The sequence below is a fragment of the Thalassophryne amazonica genome, chromosome 8 (assembly GCF_902500255.1).
Source record: "Thalassophryne amazonica chromosome 8, fThaAma1.1, whole genome shotgun sequence".
NCBI classification, from domain to species: domain Eukaryota; kingdom Metazoa; phylum Chordata; class Actinopteri; order Batrachoidiformes; family Batrachoididae; genus Thalassophryne; species Thalassophryne amazonica.
In genome coordinates, this window is record NC_047110.1 from 1718160 (window position 1) to 1744141 (window position 25982).

The 25982-nt window shown below is 45.6% G+C and overlaps 1 protein-coding gene across 2 annotated transcripts in view; it reads right to left on the reverse strand.

Moving 5' to 3' along the window:
* The window catches only part of tat (tyrosine aminotransferase), a 110277-nt gene extending 84713 nt beyond the window's left edge, over nt 1-25564 (reverse strand). Inside the window, exons 1-6 of one of the 2 annotated variants that reach the window (XM_034175677.1) lie at nt 25432-25564; nt 22841-22905; nt 22498-22735; nt 21782-22323; nt 15260-15517; nt 14697-14801 (exon numbers count right to left, since the gene is read on the reverse strand). In XM_034175677.1, the coding sequence (XP_034031568.1) occupies nt 14697-14801; nt 15260-15491 (337 nt within the window). In that variant the 5' untranslated portion in view covers nt 15492-15517; nt 21782-22323; nt 22498-22735; nt 22841-22905; nt 25432-25564. The remainder of the gene's footprint in view (nt 1-14696; nt 14802-15259; nt 15518-21781; nt 22324-22497; nt 22736-22840; nt 22906-25431) is intronic. The other variant, XM_034175678.1, reaches the window with a different exon arrangement.
* Between the last annotated feature and the right edge of the window lie 418 nt (nt 25565-25982).

The following is a 25982-nucleotide window of genomic DNA, read 5'->3' on the forward strand; positions in this document are numbered from 1 at the left end:
TGATCTGATTCACATAAAATCCTTAGAAGATTGCCTTGCATCAGGGAGAAGTTGGATGTCTAGAAACATCCTGCTTTTAAACTGTGACAAGACTGGTTGTTGGTCCAGCGAGGTCCTTTGGCCTCCACATTAGAGATATTACGAGGACTGCTTTCTTCCACCTGCAAAATATAGTGAAGATTCGTCCCATCCTGTCTATGGCTGATGCTGAGACCCGGATTCATGTGTTTCTCTCTTCTAGATTGGACTACTGCAATGTTGTAGTTTCTGGTTTACCATAGTCCTGTTGGGAAAGTGTAGGAACACGGACCCACAACAGGGGGCGCAAATGAACGGACAATGGAGAAAGTCAAATCACAAAGTTTTACTGTTGTGAACTCACACAACAAACACAACAGATTACAAATACAGCAGTAACCAAATTCCAAAGGTGTCGTGTGGGCAGGCTCGACGATAGGAGACGTCTGTCCGAGTCGAACCGGAACCACCCGATTTCCTCTGCCACCGAACCCCGGGGATACTGGAGCCGCCAAGTCCCGAACCCCAGGTGGCCACTGCCTCCGCTCGTCGGATCCGGTACTGCTGGCAAGGAACAGAAACAGTCAGCAACACACAGGGTGGAAACACCACCTCCACCTCTTGTCAGGAAAATACAGGTGAGTGCAGGAATGTGAGTACTTATCCAAAATACAGTCTCCTGCTGTCTTTTCTCTTTCTGTGTAAAGGCAAAAAGTATTTAATGGTCAAAAGATGATCTGTTTGGCTGGATACGTTACCTCCTTGGTAGAGCGATATCTCGGCAATGAGGTGGAGATGACGTCCTGCTGATATACCTCCCTGTTGATTGATATCAGCTGTCTCGTCTCAGGTGATGGGTGACAGCTGTCACCCCGGCTGCTCCTGTGAGGCGGCAGCGCCCTCTGGTGCCTGGAGCCCGCACTCCAGACAGGGCGCCCTCTGGTGGTGGTGGGCCAGCAGTACCTCCTCTTCAGCGGCCCACACAACAGGACCCCCCCCCTCAACGGGCGCCTACTGGCGCACGACCAGGCTTGTCCGGGTGGCGACGGTAGAAGTCGGCCAGGAGGGCCGGGTCCAGGATGAAGCTCCTCTTCACCCAGGAGCACTCTTCGGGGCCGTACCCTTCCCAGTCCACCAGATACTGCAAACCCCGGCCCATCCGTCGGACGTCCAGGAGCCGGCGTACAGTCCAAGCCGGCTCGCCGTCGATGATCCGGGCAGGAGGTGGTGCCAGACCCGGAGTGCAGAGGGGTGAGGTGTGATGAGGTTTGATTCTGGAAACATGGAACACTGGATGAATCCGCAGTGAGGCCGGAAGCTGAAGCCTCACTGCGGCGGGATTGATGACCTTGAGAATTTTGAACGGACCAATGTATCGTTCCTGTAGTTTTGGGGAGTCCACTTGTAGGGGAATGTCCTTGGTGGACAACCACACTTCCTGCCCAGGATGATACGTAGGAGCCGGGGTCCGCCGCCGGTCTGCATGGTTCTTCGCCCTCGTCCGGGCCTTCAACAAAGCAGAACGGGCGGCCCACCTACTTCCGTAGGTGGGTCTGGACCGAGGGCACACCGACCTCTCCCTCGACCACCGGGAATAACGGGGGCTGATACCCCAAACACACCTCAAAAGGGGAGAGGCCGGTGGCTGATGATACTTGACTGTTGTGGGCGTACTCGATCCAGGCCAGGTGGGTACTCCAGGCCGTCGGGTGCACGGCTGTCACACAACGTAGGGTCTGCTCCATCTCTTGGTTGGCCCGTTCTGCTTGCCCGTTGGTCTGGGGGTGATACCCGGACGAGAGACTGACCGTGGCCCCCAGTTCCCGGCAGAAGCTCCTCCAGACGTGCGAGGAGAACTGGGGACCGCGATCGGAGACGATGTCTGATGGTATCCCATGCAGACGGACGACGTGGTGGACCAGGAGGTCCGCTGTCTCCTGGGCCGTTGGTAGCTTCGGGAGGGCCACGAAGTGGGCCGCCTTGGAGAATCGGTCCACTATCGTGAGGATGATGGTGTTTCCCTGGGACGGCGGGAGGCCCGTGACAAAATCCAGGCCGATGTGAGACCAGGGGCGATGAGGCACGGGCAGCGGCTGTAGCAATCCCGATGTCTTGCGGTGGTCGGCCTTGCCCCTGGCGCAGGTGGTACAGGCCTGGATGTAACCCCGGACGTCGGCCTCCAGGGACGCCCACCAGAAGCGCTGCCGGACGACTGCCACGGTTCTTCGCACCCCAGGATGACAGGAGAGCTTAGAACCGTGACAGAAGTCCAGAACTGCAGCCCTGGCTTCTGGTGGGACGTAGAGTTTGTTCTTTGGTCCGGTTCCGGGGTCCGGGTCTCGTGTCAGGGCCTCCCGGACGGTCTTCTCCACGTCCCAGGTGAGGGCGGCCACGATAGCGGACTCCGGGATGATGGGATCCGGGGGATCCGACGACTCCGTTTTGACCTCATCTTCATGTACCCGGGACAAGGCATCCGATCTTTGATTTTTGGTCCCGGGACGGTAGGTGATCCGGAAGTCAAAACGGCCGAAGAACAGTGACCAGCGGGCTTGCCTGGGGTTCAGCCGCTTGGTGGTCCTGATATACTCCAGGTTCCGGTGGTCAGTGAAAACCGTGAATGGCACGGACGTTCCCTCCAACAGATGTCTCCACTCCTCAAGAGCCTCTTTCACCGCAAGGAGCTCTCGTTTGCCGACATCATAGTTCCGTTCGGCTGGGGTCAACCTGCGGGAAAAATAGGCACACGGGTGAAGGACCTTATCGGTCTTCCCGCTCTGGGACAGCACGGCTCCTATCCCTGAGTCCGAGGCGTCCACTTCAACCACTAACTGGCGACTAGGATCGGGCTGCACCAGAACAGGTGCAGACGAGAAGCGCCGTTTCAACTCCTTGAACGCGGCTTCGCAACGATCCGACCAGGTGAAGGGGACTTTTGGTGAGGTCAGGGCGGTCAGGGGGCTAACTACCTGACTGTAGCCCTTAATGAACCTCCTGTAGAAATTAGCAAAGCCTAGGAACTGTTGCAACTTCCTACGGCTTGTGGGTTGGGGCCAGTCTCTCACCGCCGCAACCTTGGCCGGATCAGGAGCGACGGAGTTGGAGGAGATGATGAACCCCAAGAAGGACAAAGACGTGCGGTGGAACTCACACTTCTCGCCCTTCACAAACAGCCGGTTCTCCAACAACCGCTGCAGGACCTGACGTACATGCTGGATATGAGTCTCAGGGTCCGGAGAAAAGATGAGTATATCGTCTAGGTATACGAAGATGAACCGGTGCAGGAAATCCCGCAAGACATCGTTAACCAACGCTTGGAAAGTCGCGGGAGCGTTTGTGAGACCGAACGGCATGACCAGGTACTCAAAGTGACCTAAGGGGGTGTTAAATGCCGTCTTCCACTCGTCTCCCTTCCGGATCCGGACCAGGTGATACGCATTTCTAAGGTCGAGCTTGGTGAAAATCTGGGCTCCATGCAGGGGTGTGAACACTGAATCCAACAGGGGCAATGGGTATCGGTTGCGAACCGTGATCTCGTTCAACCCCCTATAATCAATGCATGGACGAAGTCCGCCATCTTTTTTGCCCACAAAAAAGAAACCTGCGCCCATCGGGGAGGTGGAATTCCGGATCAACCCGGCAGCTAACGAGTCCCGGATGTAGGTCTCCATTGATTCGCGCTCAGGCCGTGAGAGGTTGTACAGCCTACTGGACGGGAACTCACTGCCCGGAACCAAATCAATGGCACAATCATACGGACAGTGGGGGGAAGAGTGAGAGCCAGATCCTTGCTGAACACGTCGACAAGGTCGTGGTACTCCACCGGCACCGTCCCCAGATTGGGCGGGACTCTGACCTCCTCCTTAGCTCGGGAGCCGGGAGGAACCGAGGAACCTAGACACACCCGATGGCAGGTCTCGCTCCACTGAACCACTACCCCGGACGGCCAATCAATCCGGGGATTGTGCTTCAACATCCAGGGAAATCCTAAAACCACACGGGAGGTGGCCTGAGTCACAAAAAACTCGATCACCTCCCGGTGATTTCCTGACACCACCAGAGTTACAGGTGGTGTCTTATGCGTGATCGGAGGGAGTAGGGAGCCATCTAGTGCCCGAACCTGTACAGGCGAGGTAAGCGCCACCAGAGGGAGCCCTATCTCCCTGGCCCATCTGCTGTCCAACAGATTCCCCTCAGAGCCCGTGTCCACCAGTGCTGGGGCCTTCAGGGTTGAGTCCTCATAAAGGATCGTGACTGGGAGTCGTGTGGCAATGTGGGTGTGTCCCACGTGAATGTCTCGGCCCACCCCTAGCCCAGTCTCTAGGGGCGGGGCGTTGGAGTTGAACCGCTCGGGGCAGTCCCTCATATGGTTTGTTCATGTTTGTTCAGTTTGTTCATGTAAATGGGGAATCTTCTTCACAGACTAAAGTTAATTATGGAGTTCCACAAGGTTCTGTGCTAGGACCAATTTTATTCACTTTATACATGCTTCCCTTAGGCAGTATTATTAGACGGTATTGCTTAAATTTTCATTGTTATGCAGATGATACCCAGCTTTATCTATCCATGAAGCCAGAGGATACACACCAATTAGCTAAACTGCAGGATTGTCTTACAGACATAAAGACATGGATGACCTCTAATTTCCTGCTTTTAAACTCAGATAAAACTGAAGTTATTGTACTTGGCCCCACAAATCTTAGAAGCATGGTGTCTAACCAGATCGTTACTCTGGATGGCATTTCCCTGATCTCTAGTAATACTGTGAGAAATCTTGGAGTCATTTTTGATCAGGATATGTCATTCAACGCGCATATTAAACAAATATGTAGGACTGCCTTTTTGCATTTACGCAATATCTCTAAAATCAGAAAGGTCTTGTCTCAGAGTGATGCTGAAAAACTAATTCATGCATTTATTTCCTCTAGGCTGGACTATTGTAATTCATTATTATCAGGTTGTCCTAAAAGTTCCCTAAAAAGCCTTCAGTTGGTTCAGAATGCTGCAGCTAGAGTACTGACGGGGACTAGCAGGAGAGAGCATATCTCACCCGTGTTGGCCTCTCTTCATTGGCTTCCTGTTAATTCTAGAATAGAATTTAAAATTCTTCTTCTTACTTATAAGGTTTTGAATAATCAGGTCCCATCTTATCTTAGGGACCTCGTAGTACCATATTACCCCATTAGAGCGCTTCGCTCTCAGACTGCAGGCTTACTTGTAGTTCCTAGGGTTTGTAAGAGTAGAATGGGAGGCAGAGCCTTCAGCTTTCAGGCTCCTCTCCTGTGGAACCAGCTCCCAATTCAGATCAGGGAGACAGATACCCTCTCTACTTTTAAGATTAGGCTTAAAACTTTCCTTTTCGCTAAGGCTTATAGTTAGGGCTGGATCGGGTGACCCTGGACCATCCCTTGGTTATGCTGCTTTAGACGTAGATTGTGGGGGGGTTCGCATGATGCACTGTTTCTTTCTCTTTTTGCTCCGTATGCATCACTCTGTATTTAATCATTAGTGATCGATCTCTGCCCCCCTTCACGGCATGTCTTTTTCCTGTTTTTTTCCCTCAGCCCCAACCAGTCTCAGCAGAAGACTGCCCCTCCCTGAGCCTGGTTCTGCTGGAGGTTTCTTCCTGTTAAAAGGGAGTTTTTCCTTCCCACTGTTGCCAAGTGCTTGCTCATAGGGGGTCGTTTTGACCGTTGGGGTTTTTCATAATTATTGTATGGCCTTGCCTTACAATATGGAGCGCCTTGGGGCAACTGTTTGTTGCGATTTGGCGCTATATAAGAAAAAAGTTGATTGATTGAGTTGATATGGTGCTCTATCGCACCACAAACAAAACAGGCTCCGTGGGCCCGTCTCTGTGCGTCTGGTGCCCTAAATGTTGCCCTACTCGTGTCCATAGCTTCGTCAGTAGGGGGAGCTGTGGCCCCACGGAGCGCAGGGGCCGTGGAGCGTGGGGAAGGCGGAGCGCGGTCGGAACCGGAAAGGAGAGGGACGGCGCGTGCCCGGCCACGCCCTTCGTCTCGTTCCCACCGACGTTCTTCTAACCGGTTGTCTAACCGTATGACAAGATCGATGAGCCCATCTAAATCCTGCGGTTCGTCCTTAGCCACCAGGTGCTCCTTAAGAACCAATGACAGTCCGTTTACAAAGGCGGCGCGGAGGGCAGCGCTATTCCAGCCGGACCTCGCAGCCGCGATGCGGAAGTCGACTGCATAGGCAGCTGCGCTCCGACGCCCCTGTCTCATCGACAGTAGCACAGTTGAAGCGGTTTCTCCTCTATTGGGGTGATCGAACACGGTTCTGAACTCCCTCACAAACCCGTCATATGTCTGAAGGAGCCGTGACTTTTGCTCCCAGAGCGCTGTAACCCAAGCGCGTGCCTCGCTGCGAAGCAGGTTTATTACATAAGCTACCTTGCTAGCATCAGTCGCGTACATAACTGGACGCTGTGCGAAGACGAGCGAACACTGCATAAAGAAATCCGCGCACGTCTCCACACAGCCTCCGTACGGCTCTGGGGGGCTTATGTATGCTTCCGGGGAAGGTGGGAGGGGTCGTTGAACGACCAGTGGAACGTCAATGTTACGCACAGGGTCTACGGGAGGGAGAGCCGCAGCGGCCTCCACCCTGCGGTTCAGGAGGACATGCTGCTCGGTCATTAAATCTAACCGAGTCGTGAAAGCGGTGAGGATCCGCTGCAACTCACCGATTACCCCTCCTGTGGACGCCTGCGCGTCCTGTTCTTCCATTGGCCGTTCAACAGCCGGTTGACGCCCCTCGGGATCCATGACGTTGGCCGAGATATCCTGTTGGGAAAGTGTAGGAACACGGACCCACAACAGGGGGCGCAAATGAATGGACAATGGAGAAAGTCAAACCACAAAGTTTTACTGTTGTGAACTCACACAACAAACACAACAGATTATAAATACAGCAGTAACCGAATTCCAAAGGTGTCGTGTGGACAGGCTCGACGATAGGAGTCGTCTGTCCGAGTCGAACCGGAACCACCCGATTTCCTCTGCCACCGAACCCCGGGGATACTGGAGCCGCCAAGTCCCGAACCCCAGGTGGCCACTGCCTCCGCTTGTCGGATCCGGTACTGCTGGCAAGGAACAGAAACAGTCAGGTGTGGGTGCGGCTGCACCCAGCAACACACAGGGTGGAAACACCACCTCCACCTCTTGTCAGGAAAATACAGGTGAGTGCAGGAATGTGAGTACTTATCCAAAATACAGTCTCCTGCTGTCTTTTCTCTTTCTGTGTAAAGGCAAAAAGTATTTAATGGTCAAAAGATGATCTGTTTGGCTGGATACGTTACCTCCTTGGTAGAGCGATATCTCGGCAATGAGGTGGAGATGACGTCCTGCTGATATACCTCCCTGTTGATTGATACCAGCTGTCTCGTCTCAGGTGATGGGTGACAGCTGTCACCCTGGCTGCTCCTGTGAGGCGGCAGCGCCCTCTGGTGCCTGGAGCCCGCACTCCAGACAGGGCACCCTCTGGTGGTGGTGGGCCAGCAGTACCTCCTCTTCAGCGGCCCACACAACAAGTCCAGCATTAGGGCTCTCCAATTGGTTCAAAATGCTGCTGCCAGACTTTTGACACGAAGCAGAAAGTTTGACCACATTACACCCATTTTGGCGTCTCTTCACTGGCTTCCTGTCCCAGTGAGATCAGATTTTAAGGTTCTGCTATTAACCTATGAAATTATTCCCGGACTGGCACCTCCCTACTTATCTGACCTAATTAAACCTTACGTACCGGCCCAGACTCTGCGGGACTACTTGAGGCAACTCTGTTGTGATTTGGTGCTATATAAATGTAATATATTGAACTTTTATTGCTATAATGTAGTTTTTAGTTGTCTTGTTTGCACATTGTGCTTCTATAAGACCTGTTGTTACCAAATACAAGTGCCAAGTATTCACTGACCAAAGCACCATTTACATTTATGTTGTTGTGAAGAAAAAAAAAAAAAAAAACCCTGATATTGCACTGTTTTGTATTGTCTGAACTGAGCACATATTTATGATTCATATTGTGGAAGCTGTCAGGACTTTCTACATATTTGCACAAAACCTGAACAGAAACTCTGGTTTTATCGATGTTATTTCACTTAATTATTTTTATTGTTATTTATGTTATTTTAGTGTGTGTTTGCTTGTGTGTTGTGTGTTTGATCAACAATTAAACCTTTAAAGTTTGTCATACAGCTGTTGTACATTAATGCTTGGGGTGGTGCATGTGCACGGACGGGTTGGGGTGGGGGGCAAACCATAATCTCACCTCGGGCACCAAAATGACTAGAGCTCTGCATACAATCCAGCCTCAGTGCACTATGTCCTCCAAAGAAATGTATGGTGGCCATCCAGGGTGGCAGCTGCACCCTGGTATGAGTCAGTGGATTACAAAGGCAACTAATAGGGCTTTAAAATGGAACAGTTTGCACCATCTCTATACTTAGTTATCATATTAGGGGGCAAAATATGAAACAGAATCCATGATATGAAACCTGAATAGATCCTTGTCTTTTAATTTGTCCACAACATGGCTGTTTTCTCTAGCATGCATTTTTGGTACAATCTGTGCACTTTTCTCCGTCTGTTTTGCACTATTGCACATCTCCATGACGATGCAATGTGCTTGACACTCAAATTTAACAAGACTCCATTAGCTTCTTGTGAAAAAGCTTCCATGACACGAGGAAAAGATCAATCCAGCAGGTGTGGTGTTCGTGGGGGCATTTTTTTTTTTTAATCAGATGTTGAAGCAATGTCAAATTTCTTTTAGAGATTATTTTTTCTGGACTGAAGACAGCAGACGTGAGTTTCTACACACACTACCAGACTCCTCCGTGCAGCAGCAGCTCTCGCTGTCTCTGAAGTCAGCGGTTTGTCAGCGGGTCCTGCAGAGCAGAGTGACCTACTGGGTCCCACTGTCTAATGTTCAGTAAAGATCAAATGAAGCGGATCTATTGAAGTGTCATATAAAACAAATAATGAATGATTTCCATTTCTCCAGTTGAAAGAATATTTGCATTTGCTGAATGAAGGAACATACCAAATGGCATTTCCAATCCTAAATACAAATAAATAATAACTAATAAATAAAAATGATAAGGAATGTTTTCATGCATGAAACATATCTATTGTATGGTCCATCCTTCAACTAGTGCAAATGTTCTTACTAATACCCCATCACACACACACTGGTTGTCTGACGTCAGATTAGACACATGTGGCCACAGTGGGGAAGTGTTGAGGTGCACACTGAAGATGGATGGACAGCAGTCTCTGAGCAGTCTACATAGTTGTTCCCGTTCGCAGATGTGATTGCATGAGTGAGTGAGTGAGTGACCGCACCGATGCCGACTTGGACACATATGGCGTGAGTCCGGCCCATATGTTGGTTGTACTTTCGTGTCCAGTACCATCAGGTACTATGCAAAGGACAGGAACACAGCACTGCCTCTCACTCCGTCCCGTGTTTGCCATCCAGACGTTTGGACACCGGGCCGTCTTCAGCGCCTTTTATGGCCGTCTGATGGCAGTCTGTGTCATCTAACTGTTGTCTAAATATGCTTTGGATGTGATCATGCAGGTGTGAACAAGGTAGTCTGGATGGGATCTGCCCACAGGCTACACGCCTCTTTCCCTCCAGACTGTGTCCAGATTATGGGCATCTTTTTCTGTGTCAGGCTCATTTCTGCACATTCTTGCTATGTATGATGGGCTTATTGCTTTTGTGAATAATCAATCAATCAATTTTTTTATATAGCGCCAAATCACAACAAACAGTTGCCCCAAGGCGCTTTATATTGTAAGGCAAGGCCATACAATAATTATGTCAAAACGACCCCCTGGGAGCAAGCACTTGGCTACAGTGGGAAGGAAAAACTCCCTTTTAACAGGAAGAAACCTCCAGCAGAACCAGGCTCAGGGAGGGGCAGTCTTCTGCTGGGACTGGTTGGGGCTGAGGGAGAGAACCAGGAAAAAGACATGCTGTGGAGGGGAGCAGAGATCGATCACTAATGATTAAATGCAGAGTGGTGCATACAGAGCAAAAAGAGAAAGAAACAGTGCATCATGGGAACCCCCCAGCAGTCTACGTCTATAGCAGCATAACTAAGGGATGGTTCAGGGTCACCTGATCCAGCCCTAACTATAAGCTTTAGCAAAAAGGAAAGTTTTAAGCCTAATCTTAAAAGTAGAGAGGGTGTCTGTCTCCCTGATCTGAATTGGGAGCTGGTTCCACAGGAGAGGAGCCTGAAAGCTGAAGGCTCTGCCTCCCATTCTACTCTTACAAACCCTAGGAACTACAAGTAAGCCTGCAGTCTGAGAGAGAAACGCTCTATTGGGGTGATATGGTACTACGAGGTCCCTAAGATAAGATGGGACCTGATTATTCAAAACCTTATAAGTAAGAAGAAGAATTTTAAATTCTATTCTAGAAGTAACAGGAAGCCAATGAAGAGAGGCCAATATGGGTGAGATATGCTCTCTCCTTCTAGTCCCCGTCAGTACTCTAGCTGCAGCATTTTGAATTAACTGAAGGCTTTTTAGGGAACTTTTAGGACAACCTGATAATAATGAATTACAATAGTCCAGCCTAGAGGAAATAAATGCATGAATTAGTTTTTCAGCATCACTCTGAGACAAGACCTTTCTGATTTTAGAGATATTGCGTAAATGCAAAAAAGCAGTCCTACATATTTGTTTAATATGCGCTTTGAATGACATATCCTGATCAAAAATGACTCCAAGATTTCTCACAGTATTACTAGAGGTCAGGGTAATGCCATCCACAGTAAGGATCTGGTTAGACACCATGTTTCTAAGATTTGTGGGGCCAAGTACAATAACTTCAGTTTTATCTGAGTTTAAAAGCAGGAAATTAGAGGTCATCCATGTCTTTATGTCTGTAAGACAATCCTGCAGTTTAGCTATTTGGTGTGTGTCCTCTGGCTTCATGGATAGATAAAGCTGGGTATCATCTGCGTAACAATGAAAATTTAAGCAATACCGTCTAATAATACTGCCTAAGGGAAGCATGTATAAAGTGAATAAAATTGGTCCTAGCACAGAACCTTGTGGAACTCCATAATTAACTTTAGTCTGTGAAGAAGATTCCCCATTTACATGAACAAATTGTAATCTATTAGACAAATATGATTCAAACCACCGCAGCGCAGTGCCTTTAATACCTATGGCATGCTCTAATCTCTGTAATAAAATTTTATGGTCAACAGTATCAAAAGCAGCACTGAGATCTAACAGAACAAGCACAGAGATAAGTCCACTGTCCGAAGCCATAAGAAGATCATTTATAACCTTCACTAATGCTGTTTCTGTACTATGATGAATTCTAAAACCTGACTGAAACTCTTCAAATAGACCATTCCTCTGCAGATGATCAGTTAGCTGTTTTACAACTACCCTTTCAAGAATTTTTGAGAGAAAAGGAAGGTTGGAGATTGGCCTATAATTAGCTAAGATAGCTGGGTCAAGTGATGGCTTTTTAAGTAATGGTTTAATTACTGCCACCTTAAAAGCCTGTGGTACATAGCCAACTAACAAAGATAGATTGATCATATTTAAGATCGAAGCATTAAATAATGGTAGGGCTTCCTTGAGCAGCCTGGTAGGAATGGGGTCTAATAAACATGTTGATGGTTTGGATGAAGTAACTAATGAAAATAACTCAGACAGAACAATCGGAGAGAAAGAGTCTAACCAAATACCGGCATCACTGAAAGCAGCCAAAGATAACGATGCGTCTTTGGGATGGTTATGAGTAATTTTTTCTCTAATAGTTAAAATTTTGTTAGCAAAGAAAGTCATGAAGTCATTACTAGTTAAAGTTAATGGAATACTCAGCTCAATAGAGCTCTGACTCTTTGTCAGCCTGGCTACAGTGCTGAAAAGAAACCTGGGGTTGTTCTTATTTTCTTCAATTAGTGATGAGTAGAAAGATGTCCTAGCTTTACGGAGGGCTTTTTTATAGAGCAACAGACTCTTTTTCCAGGCTAAGTGAAGATCTTCTAAATTAGTGAGATGCCATTTCCTCTCCAACTTACGGGTTATCTGCTTTAAGCTGCGAGTTTGTGAGTTATACCATGGAGTCAGGCACTTCTGATTTAAAGCTCTCTTTTTTAGAGGAGCTACAGCATCCAAAGTTGTCTTCAATGAGGATGTAAAACTATTGACGAGATACTCTATCTCACTTACAGAGTTTAGGTAGCTACTCTGCACTGTGTTGGTATATGGCATTAGAGAACATAAAGAAGGAATCATATCCTTAAACCTAGTTACAGCGCTTTCTGAAAGACTTCTAGTGTAATGAAACTTATTCCCCACTGCTGGGTAGTCCATCAGAGTAAATGTAAATGTTATTAAGAAATGATCAGACAGAAGGGAGTTTTCAGGGAATACTGTTAAGTCTTCTATTTCCATACCATAAGTCAGAACAAGATCTAAGATATGATTAAAGTGGTGGGTGGACTCATTTACTTTTTGAGCAAAGCCAATAGAGTCTAATAATAGATTAAATGCAGTGTTGAGGCTGTCATTCTCAGCATCTGTGTGGATGTTAAAATCGCCCACTATAATTATCTTATCTGAGCTAAGCACTAAGTCAGACAAAAGGTCTGAAAATTCACAGAGAAACTCACAGTAACGACCAGCTGGACGATAGATAATAACAAATAAAACTGGTTTTTGGGACTTCCAATTTGGATGGACAAGACTAAGAGACAAGCTTTCAAATGAATTAAAGCTCTGTCTGGGTTTTTGATTAATTAATAAGCTGGAATGGAAGATTGCTGCTAATCCTCCTCCTCGGCCCGTGCTACGAGCATTCTGACAGTTAGTGTGACTCGGGGGTGTTGACTCATTTAAACTAACATATTCATCCTGCTGTAACCAGGTTTCTGTTAGGCAGAATAAATCAATATGTTGATCAATTATTATATCATTTACCAACAACTTAGAAGAGAGAGACCTAATGTTTAATAGACCACATTTAACTGTTTTAGTCTGTGGTGCAGTTGAAGGTGCTATATTATTTTTTCTTTTTGAATTTTTATGCTTAAATAGATTTTTGCTGGTTGTTGGTGGTCTGGGAGCAGGCACCGTCTCTACGGGGATGGGGTAATGAGGGGATGGCAGGGGGAGAGAAGCTGCAGAGAGCTGTGTAAGACTACAACTCTGCTTCCTGGTCCCAACCCTGGATAGTCACGGTTTGGAGGATTTAAGAAAATTGGCCAGATTTCTAGAAATGAGAGCTGCTCCATCCAAAGTGTGATGGATGCCGTCTCTCCTAACAAGACTAGGTTTTCCACAGAAGCTTTGACAATTATCTATGAAGCCCACCTCATTTTTTGGACACCACTCAGACAGCCAGCAATTCAAGGAGAACATGCGGCTAAACATGTCACTCCCGGTCCGATTGGGGAGGGGCCCAGAGAAAACTACAGAGTCCGACATTGTTTTTGCAAAGTTACACACCGATTCAACGTTAATTTTAGTGACCTCCGATTGGCGTAACCGGGTGTCATTACTGCCGACGTGAATTACAATCTTACCAAATTTCCGCTTAGCCTTAGCCAGCAGTTTCAAATTTCCTTCAATGTCGCCTGCTCTGGCCCCCGGAAGACAATTGACTATGGTTGCTGGTGTCGCTAACTTCACATTTCTCAAAATAGAGTCGCCAATAACCAGAGTTTGATCCTCGGCGGGTCTGTCGTCGAGTGGGGAAAAACGGTTAGAAATGTGAATGGGTTGGCGGTGTACACGGGGCTTCTGTTTAGAACTACGCTTCCTCCTCACAGTCACCCAGTCAGCCTGCTTGGGATCCGCCAGGGGGGAGCTAACGGCGGCTAAGCTACCTTGGTCCGCACCGACTACAGGGGCCTGGCTAGCTGTAGAATTTTCCACGGTGCGGAGCCGAGTCTCCAATTCGCCCAGCCTGGCCTCCAAAGCTACGAATAAGCTACACTTATTACAAGTACCGTTACTGCTAAAGGAGGCCGAGGAATAACTAAACATTTCACACCCAGAGCAGAAAAGTACGGGAGAGACAGGAGAAGCCGCCATGCTAAATCGGCTAAGAGCTAGTAGCTACGCTAACCTAGTGGATTCCTAAAAACACGCAAAGTGAATAATTTAGAGGTGATTCAGCAGAAGGAGTGCTTTAGTTAAGGCACGTAAAGATTACACTGGGAAACAAATCGTAATCTAGATAACTAGATCAATCTAACTGCGCAGATTTAACAGATACAGAAAAACACCGCTGTGCTCCGGAACAGGAAGTGATACAATACCGCAGTGAGAGCCAACCACCAGTAGAGGCAAGCACAAGTGATGTGTCACTCCAGGTCCACCCGAGTAAGATACGAACAATGTATGCTTGAAGATGATCAGTAATATTTGTATACCTTTAAAATTAAATAAAGGTCATAGTTACCACCTTAAGATCCATGTCTGTATCTTCTGGGGTGCTTTCCTGACAAATATGCCTTCTGGTACAAAAACGGTTCCCTTATTTCTCTGTGTGAAGGATCCAGAAGGTCAAAAAGCTGCCAGCTGTACCTTTGGTTCCAGAAACTGTGTGTATGTACCTATGTTTACTTGCTGTTGGAGTGTGGTAGTCTACATTTTTTGGTCCATGTGCCTTACCGACAGAGGGAGCGTAGCCGTTGTATTTGTGGGAGTCTATGGCGTCTTTCATGGCCTGAAGCACTGCGTCGTCTGTAGGCAGGTTTCCAAACACGGTGGGATCGCCTGAGGAGCAAAGGCCACAGGAAATGCCTTCAGACATTCTCACACCAGCACTTTAAACGCTTCAGCCCTTCCAACATCAGCATTACGTCTGTACACACAAACAGTCAGATGCTAAGTTCTGCCGCGCCGCCCATCAGCCACGCCAACAGCAATCCTGTGGAAAACAGTTCTGCTAACAAACCAACAAACCACAAGTGTGCAAGAACCGGCCTCTGCCTGTAACCCACAGGGGTCGGGGGTCAAAGTGACTCCAGACAGGGCAGAGAGGCTGCAGGTTTTCTTTCTAACCACCAGCTCCAGCAGGTGATTAACATCACTGTGAGCAGATGGAATCAGTCCATCAGTGAAATCACCTGGTGGAGCAGGTGTGTAGAAAGAAAACCTGCAGCCTCTCGGCCCTGTCTGGAGTCACTTTGACACCTATGACCATCACTGTTCCAGTGTGGGAACCTGCTCACCTATGGAAAGTGCAATCATGGGTTTATGTGGGTTTGGGCTGAGCTTCATCCCGTCCACAATGGCTCTGATGGGATTGAGTGTGTTGTTCGCCATCTCTGAGGGCTTCACTTCCCATTTGTGCCTGTGGAGTTTGACTCTGGTGGGATAAACGCTGCTCGTCACACTGAAACCAGTTCCATTCAGGCGCTTGGATTGCGTAACGTTATCTCCATCTTCTCCATTGACGTTCATCTCAACCCAATGAGAGTTGTCAGGGTCTGGAACAAACGCAAAAGACAGCGATGTTACGGCTGACGCGGGTTGATTTGATTGACAGCTATATAATGCTGCAGGCTGTCACTCAACGTGCAAACATGTTTCATGATGACACGTTAACAGCAGTGACAAGTGGATCACAATGAGGAGAAAAACGCTCAACATCTTCACGTGCATTTGTGTTTCAATAAACAAATTGAACAAACAGGCTCCCTGAGCCTGGTTCTGCTGGAGGTTTCTTCCTGTTAAAAGGGAGTTTTTCCTTCCCACTGTCGCCAAGTGCTTGCTCACAGGGGGTTGTTTTGACCGTTGGGGTTTTTCCGTAATTATTGTATGGCTTTTGCCTTACAATATAAAGCACCTTTGGGCAACTGTTTGGTGTGATTTGGCGCTATATAAATAAAATTGATTTGATTTGAATTGAAATAATAGATTTTTAGATGAGAAACTAAACATCAAGCTTCTAGTGAGAGAAGCTGGAACGCAAGAGAAGATCACATTTGGTGAAAATAAATTTGACAAAAAAATAAAACAAAACAAAAAACCAAAGAAAAACAAAAAAATGATGAAAATATTGATGTGCTATATTTCAAAGACAGTGATGTGAAAATGAAACATGAAAGTGTAACTTCTTTTTCCCCCCAAAACACTGTGAGGTTAATTTCTGTGAAATTTGATTCCACACAGGACGACTGAGGCCATCGTTCAGATAACATACAGAAACAGTCCAGTGCTCTAAAAAATTCCACCAATTGTAATCAGTAATAATTAAAGTGGAATATGAAGGCCGATAATGTGAGAAGTTGTGTTAGTTTTGTGCACAAAGACACACAGTGGCTCTGCAGCGCAGCCACACAAAACTAAATACCGTCATGACACAAATAATCATAATTGCATTATTGATGAGGTCATTTTTTCAAGACATTAAGATCATCGAGCCTCAGCAGCCGTTCTATGTTCTAACATAGAACAGCATAGGACTGGTGGTTGGCTCTCACTGCGGTATTGTATCACTTCCTGTTCCGGAGCACAGCGGTGTTTTTCTGTATCTGTTAGCTGTTTAATCTGCGCAGTTAGATTGATCTAGTTACCTAGATAATGATTTGTTTCACAGTGTAATCTTTACGTGCCTTAACTAAAACACTCCCTCTGTTGAATCACCTCTAAATTATTTACACATTATTCACTTTGTGTGTTTTTAGGAATCCGCTAGCTTAGCGCAGCTACTAGCTCTTAGCCGGTTTAGCATGGCGGCTTCTTGTGTCTCTCCCGCACTTTTCTGCTCTGGGTGTGAAATGTTTAGTTATTCCTCGGCCTCCTTTAGCAGTAATGGTACTTGTAATAAGTGTAGCTTATTCGTAGCTTTGGAGGCCAGGCTGGGCGAATTGGAGACTCGGCTCCGCACCGTGGAAAATTCTACAGCTAGCCAGGCCCCTGTAGTCGGTGCGGACCAAGGTAACTTAGCCACCGTTAGTTCCCTTCCAGAAAATCCCGAGCAGCCGGGAAAGCAGGCTGACTGGGTGACTGTGAGGAGGAAGCGTAGTTCTAAACAGAAGCCCCGTGTACACCGCCAACCCGTTCACATTTCTAACCGTTTTTCCCCACTCGGCGACACACCCGCCGAGGATCAAACTCTGGTTATTGGCGACTCTGTTTTGAGAAATGTGAAGTTAGCGACACCAGCAACCATAGTCAAATGTCTTCCGGGGGCCAGAGCAGGCGACATTGAAGGAAATTTGAAACTGCTGGCTAAGGCTAAGCGTAAATTTGGTAAGATTGTAATTCACGTCGGCAGTAATGACACCCGCTTACGCCAAATGGAGGTCACTAAAATTAACACTGAATCGTGTGTAACTTTGCAAAAACAATGTCGGACTCTGGAGTTTTCTCTGGGCCCCTCCCCAATCGGACCGGGAGTGACATGTTTAGCCGCATGTTCTCCTTGAATTGCTGGCTGTCTGAGTGGTGTCCAAAAAATGAGGTGGGCTTCATAGATAATTGGCAAAGCTTCTGGGGAAAACCTGGTCTTGTTAGGAGAGACGGCATCCATCCCACTTTGGATGGAGCAGCTCTCATTTCTAGAAATCTGGCCAATTTTCTTAAATCCTCCAAACCGTGACTATCCAGGGTTGGGACCAGGAAGCAGAGTTGTAGTCTTACACACCTCTCTGCAGCTTCTCTCCCCCTGCCATCCCCTCATTACCCCATCCCCGTAGAGACGGTGCCTGCTCCCAAACCACCAATAACCAGCAAAAATCTATTTAAGCATAAAAATTCAAAAAGAAAAAATAATATAGCACCTTCAACTGCACCACAGACTAAAACAGTTAAATCAATCAATCAATTCAATCAATTTTTTTTTTATATAGCGCCAAATCACAACAAACAGTTGCCCCAAGGCGCCTTATATTGTAAGGCAAGGCCATACAATAATTATGTAAAACCCCAACGGTCAAAACGACCCCGTGAGCAAGCACTTGGCTACAGTGGGAAGGAAAAACTCCCTTTTAACAGGAAGAAACCTCCAGCAGAACCAGGCTCAGGGAGGGGCAGTCTTCTGCTGGGACTGGTTGGGGCTGAGGGAGAGAACCAGGAAAAAGACATGTTGTGGAGGGGAGCAGAGATCGATCACTAATGATTAAATGCAGAGTGGTGCATACAGAGCAAAAGAGAAAGAAACAGTGCATCGTGGGAACCCCCCAGCAGTCTACGTCTATAGCAGCATAACTAAGGGATGGTTCAGGGTCACCTGATCCAGCCCTAACTATAAGCTTTAGCAAAAAGGAAAGTTTTAAGCCTAATCTTAAAAGTAGAGAGGGTGTCTGTCTCCCTGATCTGAATTGGGAGCTGGTTCCACAGGAGAGGAGCCTGAAAGCTGAAGGCTCTGCCTCCCATTCTACTCTTACAAACCCTAGGAACTACAAGTAAGCCTGCAGTCTGAGAGCGAAGCGCTCTATTGGGGTGATATGGTACTACGAGGTCCCTAACATAAGATGGGACCTGATTATTCAAAACCTTATAAGTAAGAAGAAGAATTTTAAATTCTATTCTAGAGCTTGTTAAAGGACCTTGCTAATGAGAATGTGGTTTATTAAACATTAGGTCTCTCTCTTCTAAGTCCCTGTTAGTAAATGATATAATAATTGATCAACATATTGATTTATTCTGCCTTACAGAAACCTGGTTACAGCAGGATGAATATGTTAGTTTAAATGAGTCAACACCCCCGAGTCACACTAACTGCCAGAACGCTCGTAGCACGGGCCGAGGCAGAGGATTAGCAGCAATCTTCCATTCCAGCTTATTAATTAATCAAAAACCCAGACAGAGCTTTAATTAGTAATAAGTTAAGTTAATAAGTTAAGTTTCATTACACTAGAAGTCTTTCAGAAAGCACTGTAACTAGGTTTTAGGATATGATTCCTTCTTTATGTTCTCTAATGCCATATACCAACACAGGGCAGAGTAGCTACCTAAACTCTGTAAGTGAGATAGAGTATCTCGTCAATAGTTTTACATCCTCAATGAAGACAACTTTGGATGCTGTAGCTCCTCTGAAAAAGAGAGCTTTAAATCAGAAGTGCCTGACTCCGTGGTATAACTCACAAACTCGCAGCTTAAAGCAGATAACCCGTAAGTTGGAGAGGAAATGGTGTCTCACTAATTTAGAAGATCTTCACTTAGCCTGGAAAAAGAGTCTGTTACTCTATAAAAAAGCCCTCCGTAAAGCTAGGACATCTTACTACTCATCACTAATTGAAGAAAATAAGAACAACCCCAGGTTTCTTTTCAGCACTGTAGCCATGCTGACTAATTGAAGAAAATAAGAACAACCCCAGGTTTCTTTTCAGCACTGTAGCCATGCTGACTAATTGAAGAAAATAAGAACAACCCCAGGTTTCTTTTCAGCACTGTAGCCAGGCTGACAAAGAGTCAGAGCTCTATTGAGCCGAGTATTCCTTTAACTTTAACTAGTAATGACTTCATGACTTTCTTTGCTAATAAAATTTTAACTATTAGAGAAAAAATTACTCATAACCATCCCAAAGACGTATCGTTATCTTTGGCTGCTTTCAGTGATGCCGGTATTTGGTTAGACTCTTTCTCTCAGATTGTTCTGTCTGAGGTATTTTCATTAGTTACTTCATCCAAACCATCAACATGTCTATTAGACCCCATTCCTACCAGGCTGCTCAAGGAAGCCCTACCATTATTTAATGCTTCGATCTTAAATATGATCAATCTACTTTATTAGTTGGCTATGTACCACAGGCTTTTAAGGTGGCAGTAATTAAACCATTACTTAAAAAGCCATCACTTGACCCAGCTATCTTAGCTAATTATAGGCCAATCTCCAACCTTCCTTTTCTCTCAAAAATTCTTGAAAGGGTAGTTGTAAAACAGCTAACTGATCATCTGCAGAGGAATGGTCTATTTGAAGAGTTTCAGTCAGGTTTTAGAATTCATCCTAGTAGAGAAACAGCATTAGTGAAGGTTACAAATGATCTTCTTATGACCTCAGAGAGTGGACTCATCTCTGTGCTTGTTCTGTTAGACCTCAGTGCTGCTTTTGATACTGTTGACCGTAAAATTTTATTACAGAGATTAGAGCATGCCATAGGTATTAAAGGCACTGCGCTGCGGTGGTTTGAATCATATTTATCTAATAGATTACAATTTGTTCATGTAAATGGGGAATCTTCTTCACAGACTAAGGTTAATTATGGAGTTCCACAAGGTTCTGTGCTAGGACCAATTTTATTCACTTTATACATGCTTCCCTTAGGCAGTATTATTAGACAGCATTGCTTAAATTTTCATTGTTACACAGATGATACCCAGCTTTATCTATCCATGAAGCCAGAGGACACACACCAATTAGCTAAACTGCAGGATTGTCTTACAGACATAAAGACATGGATGACCTCTAATTTCCTGCTTTTAAACTCAGATAAAACTGAAGTTATTGTACTTGGCCCCACAAATCTTAGAAACATGGTGTCTAACCAGATCCTTACTCTGGATGGCATTACCCTGACCTCTAGTAATACTGTGAGAAATCTTGGAGTCATTTTTGATCAGGATATGTCATTCAATGCGCATATTAAACAAATATGTAGGACTGCTTTTTTGCATTTACGCAATATCTCTAAAATTAGAAAGGTCTTGTCTCAGAGTGATGCTGAAAAACTAATTCATGCATTTATTTCCTCTAGGCTGGACTATTGTAATTTATTATTATCAGGTTGTCCTAAAAGTTCCCTGAAAAGCCTTCAGCTAATTCAAAATGCTGCAACTAGAGTACTGACGGGGACTAGAAGGAGAGAGCATATCTCACCCATATTGGCCTCTCTTCATTGGCTTCCTGTTAATTCTAGAATAGAATTTAAAATTCTTCTTCTTACTTATAAGGTTTTGAATAATCAGGTCCCATCTTATCTTAGGGACCTCATAGTACCATATCACCCCAATAGAGCACTTCGCTCTCAGACTGCAAGCTTACTTGTAGTTCCTAGGGTTTGTAAGAGTAGAATGGGAGGCAGAGCCTTCAGCTTTCAGGCTCCTCTCCTGTGGAACCAGCTCCCAATTCGGATCAGGGAGACAGACACCCTCTCTACTTTTAAGATTAGGCTTAAAACTTTCCTTTTTGCTAAAGCTTATAGTTAGGGCTGGATCAGGTGACCCTGAACCATCCCTTAGTTATGCTGCTATAGACTTAGACTGCTGGGGGGTTCCCATGATGCACTGAGTGTTTCTTTCTCTTTTTGCTCTGTATGCACCACTCTGCATTTAATCATTAGTATTTGATCTCTGCTCTCTTCCACAACATGTCTTTTTCCTGGTTCTCTCCCTCAGCCCCAACCAGTCCCAGCAGAAGACTGCCCCTCCCTGAGCCTGGTTCTGCTGGAGGTTTCTTCCTGTTAAAAGGGAGTTTTTCCTTCCGACTGTCGCCAAGTGCTTGCTCACAGGGGGTCGTTTTGACCGTTGGGGTTTTTCTGTAATTATTGTATGGCTTTTGCCTTACAATATAAAACACCTTGGGGCAACTGTTTGTCGTGATTTGGCGCTATATAAATAAAATTGATCGATTGATTAACACTCAACTTTTATATTTCTCTCTTCATTGATTCACACCAACAGAATATTTAAAGTTCAGAATGAACTCAGTCAAGTTGGAATCATCCATCAGTCATGATGCAGCACTGAAGCCACCAGGGAAACCTTCATGTTATACACATTAACCACAGGACGGCTTTTCCACTTACCTTATGAAATACTGAGACAGAGCTCCTCCTCAGCTGGGACAGAACTGATCCCTGATGTCCTGAACCAGTTTTGAAGTAGATTTGTGTGAAATGGGAGTTGATCTGGACCCTGCAGTCCATTGGTGCAGGCTGAGGGCCGTGTCACGACACTCCTCCTCCATCAGCAGCACCAGCCACCCCCAGTGAGCATCCTGCACTCAAACGGCTCCTCCAACATGCAACAAAAGTCACCAATCAAAGGAAGCTCCTGCTCGATGTCCATCACACCCACAGGACCTGAACAGCTCGGACACAGTGGACGTGTTCACAAATACAAACAACATAAAATGTATCAAAAACACAAAGCAAATTCATTCATTCAAATTACAGGGAATGCAGGATAAAATTATAATATATAGTTTATTGGTGAATTAATACCCAACTGGACCACGTCTGAAGCCCAGAACTGAAGACAAGGTGATTGTCTGGTGTCAGCTGGCAAAGTGTTCTGGAGGAACTACAAGATCAGAGGAAGCTGTAAAACCAGCTGACTTCTTTTTCACCTTTGGAATTCAAACACAGAGCACAGGCAGGTACATAAGGCTCTGCAAGGTCTGTGAGATAAGAGGGTGCATGATCTTTGATTTGTCCCTAAATTAATATCAGAACATCAAAATCTGATCTAACATAAGCAGGAAACCAGTGCATTGAAGAAAACACAGGTAATATGACCGTACTTTTTTTTTTTTACTGTCAATAGGTGTATTCTGGACCAGCTGAAGACTTCATGTACTAGTCGGTCAAGTGCTAGTTGGCATCACCACATCCACCACCCAATGGAACCATCTTTGGTCCTGAATGACAACTGGCCAGGCAGACACTGAACTCATCCTCACCCCTCCGAAGCGCAGCCACATGAAGTCTGGGTGTTCCCTGGATGTTCTCCTGCTGCTGGGAACCTCACCACCGTGGCGCCTAAATGCCGGAGAAATGTACCACATGGCAAAAACGCTGTAGTACTGTGGTGCAGACCAGTAAACAGAACACTGCAGTAATTCTGGAGGAAAGAATCCCATCAACCTGTGTCTCCACACTGTCAAAGTCTTTGACATCTATTGTGAGTGAAAGATGGAGTTATTGGTAACCTGTCAAACATGGAGTTGAAATGATTAGGTGGGATAAAAACATAATGCTTAGATTTTAAGACTGCCTTAAAATGAAAGTCTTAAATGACTGTAGTGATGCTTTTACCAAGTCAGAACAACAGGATTAAAAAAGTGACAATAAATGAAATGCACATTTTTTTTTCCCCTCTACCAAACAAACCTCCAAATTTGTAACCGGAGAGAATGAACCCAGTTACACTGTGCACAATGTCTCCAGTCACAGCCACAGAAGCCTATAACTTCGTCTGGGCTGTCTGGGTGTCTTGCTGGCTTTCCTCACTCTTCACCTTCTTACATAGTCACTCGGTTTCTGAGAACTGCCTTCTCCAGACAGATTTACCGTACAGTACCAGACTGTTTGTATTTCTTAAAGACTGATGGAAATGACATCTAAGACTTTTGAATGTTCATGTGTTTATTCTTGTCTAAAGAAAACTGGCTTGAAAATTGATGATTTACTGTAAATTTATCAAAAGGGTACCAACAACTGTGTGCAGCACACATTTTATGTCAGGATTTTTGTTTCATTTTATAAAAGTATTTTGTTTTGTTCTTGTTGCCAAATAACATTTTAAAAATATTTTTAAAACAAAATGTTTCTGTTTGCATTTATTTCTGACCACCAGTTTTGTCCATTAAATACACATGATGACTGGTTTTGAAATATACTACATAAAAACAGATATACTCTTGGTACTTCAAATGGTGATTCCCTACCTCTAGTTCTGTGCTGATTTTGAACCATTTTAACCCTCTGAGGCCCAAGAATATTTTCTCAGTTTTACTATACCTTTTGTTATGTGTCGGACGCAGTCGGAGTACCGACCAGCGTTTGAAGTAGGACCCAGTATAAAGGAAACAGAGCACGGTTCAAAGGATAACAGAATTTAATGACATAACAGTGAGTGCTAAACAAATAAGTGCGCGGTCTGGCGAGGTGGAAGAACAGTGCGCTCCCAGCAGCACAAACGGTCCGGAGCCAGAACAGTTCGGACCCAAGGACCCCGCCGACACCCCCCAGGTGGCCGCGACCAACCGAGTCTGTGAAAGAAGAAACCATCATGTGAGTCCACCACTCCACACACAGAGAAACCACTCAAAGGTGTACATAAACAGCAAACACTTCCTGGCTTAATCACCAATCAGCTTCCCACCCTGCAGGCATGGAACACCCAGTTCAATTCTCCACTGCAGTGGAAGCTGATTAAACGACTAACATAATCAATCAATCAATCAATTTTTTTATATAGCGCCAAATCACAACAAACAGTTGCCCCAAGGCGCTTTATATTGTAAGGCAAGGCCATACAATAATTATGTAAAACCCCAACGGTCAAAACGACCCCCTGTGAGCAAGCACTTGGCTACAGTGGGAAGGAAAAACTCCCTTTTAACAGGAAGAAACCTCAATATAATAAGGTGTGAGGGACACCACATTTACTGACTGTACTCATGTTAGTCACAAAACCTAAAGTACCTCAGGAAGTGTGCTGACGAGCGTGAGACCTCACCCCCTCTTCTTTCACAGACCATGGCATCAAACCTGGTACGGTCTCTGCGTCCATGATGATGAGATGGTTCTCTAAATGTCGATCTCACCCATCTGGTCACAAGGTCGAGTCTCTGGCAAATGCACACTGTGTACTCCAGACTTAAATGCAACCATGCCCCAATCCATAAAGATGCACCACAGCTGTGAGTCCTGATGAGCTGCACATGACCAGCCTCAGGTGATCAGGGTGAGGTCCTAATAACTCAGCCACACAGCCACTCAGTACTGAACGCATGCCACCTGGAAGGAAAAACAAAAGACAGAAAACAGAAGACAAACAAAAGCCAGCCAGGCACCCCAGCCACAACACCTTTCTTTTAGCATAATGCTCATGTGTTGCACATCAAAACGGTAAGAACAATCTCAGCTTTGAGATCTCATCAATCTCAGCTGAATGGGAGACAGATATTTGTCTGGAACTTTGTAGGGAAAAAATACTTTGGCCCTAAGCTTGAAAATATGAACTATGTTTTTAGAAATCTTCAAATCTTTAGTGAATGTTGTTTTGTCTTTCAGCTGTCCACATTTTTGGTCAGAGACGCCACAACAGATCCAGTCCGGATTCACAGTGGGATTTGTCACGTTTAAATCAGATGCCCTTCCTAACACAACTCCAGTTTTACCTGAGGAAAAAACACACAGTAGCTGGTCTTAAATCAAATATTAAAAAAAGATCTACTCTGATGAACTTCTGAGATCTGACAGACGTACACAGAGCAGTTCATCCATGTGAATACACACCTTTATTCATGTGGATGAGCTGTTCTGATCTGAGAAATAGGTTAATCACAGTCTTAAAATTGCAGAAGAAGTGCAATATATAAAAAAATTAAAACAATATATAACAAATTAAAAAAATGTGCCATGCAGTGCAGCACTGCTGGCTGCTGTCAACAACACAGCAGAGATCTGGAACGTTCCAAAACAGGATATTGTTCAAATAAATCACTTACCTGCCTCTGCTTACTGCTGGACTTGTCATATAATTACTAAAATCCTTTTGTCATGAAAACTGATTTGAAAAAAGTGTTTTCAAATTGACAGGACTCTGCTTTTAGAGTTTATGAGTCTTGACGAGTGTGTTTGAGTCAGAATGTCTGAGCGCAGCCTCTTGCAGGAAGTGTTTCAGGAAGTGGTTGAACCTCTGTGATGTTCTGATGCTGATTTATGAATAGAAACATGACAAAGAGGAGAGGGGTCGTTACTGTCATTGTACATACAGTCAGGCAAATAAGTATGATTTGATTGAGTTTGATTCGCTGTCGAAGTTGAAAGTTTTCCCACCTCCAAAGAATGTAGAGTGTTGTGAGCTGTCTGCTCTGTTCCTCCTGCTCCTCTCTCTCTCTCTTTCCTCTGCACAGGTGGCACGCCTAAAGCTGATCGACACACCTGATCTCCATCTAATCAGCACCTGCATATGAACCCCGGCTCCTCATTCCATCTTCACCAGAAACTCAGCTAATCTTCCACAGTAAATATGTAAATAATGTAAAATGTAAATAAT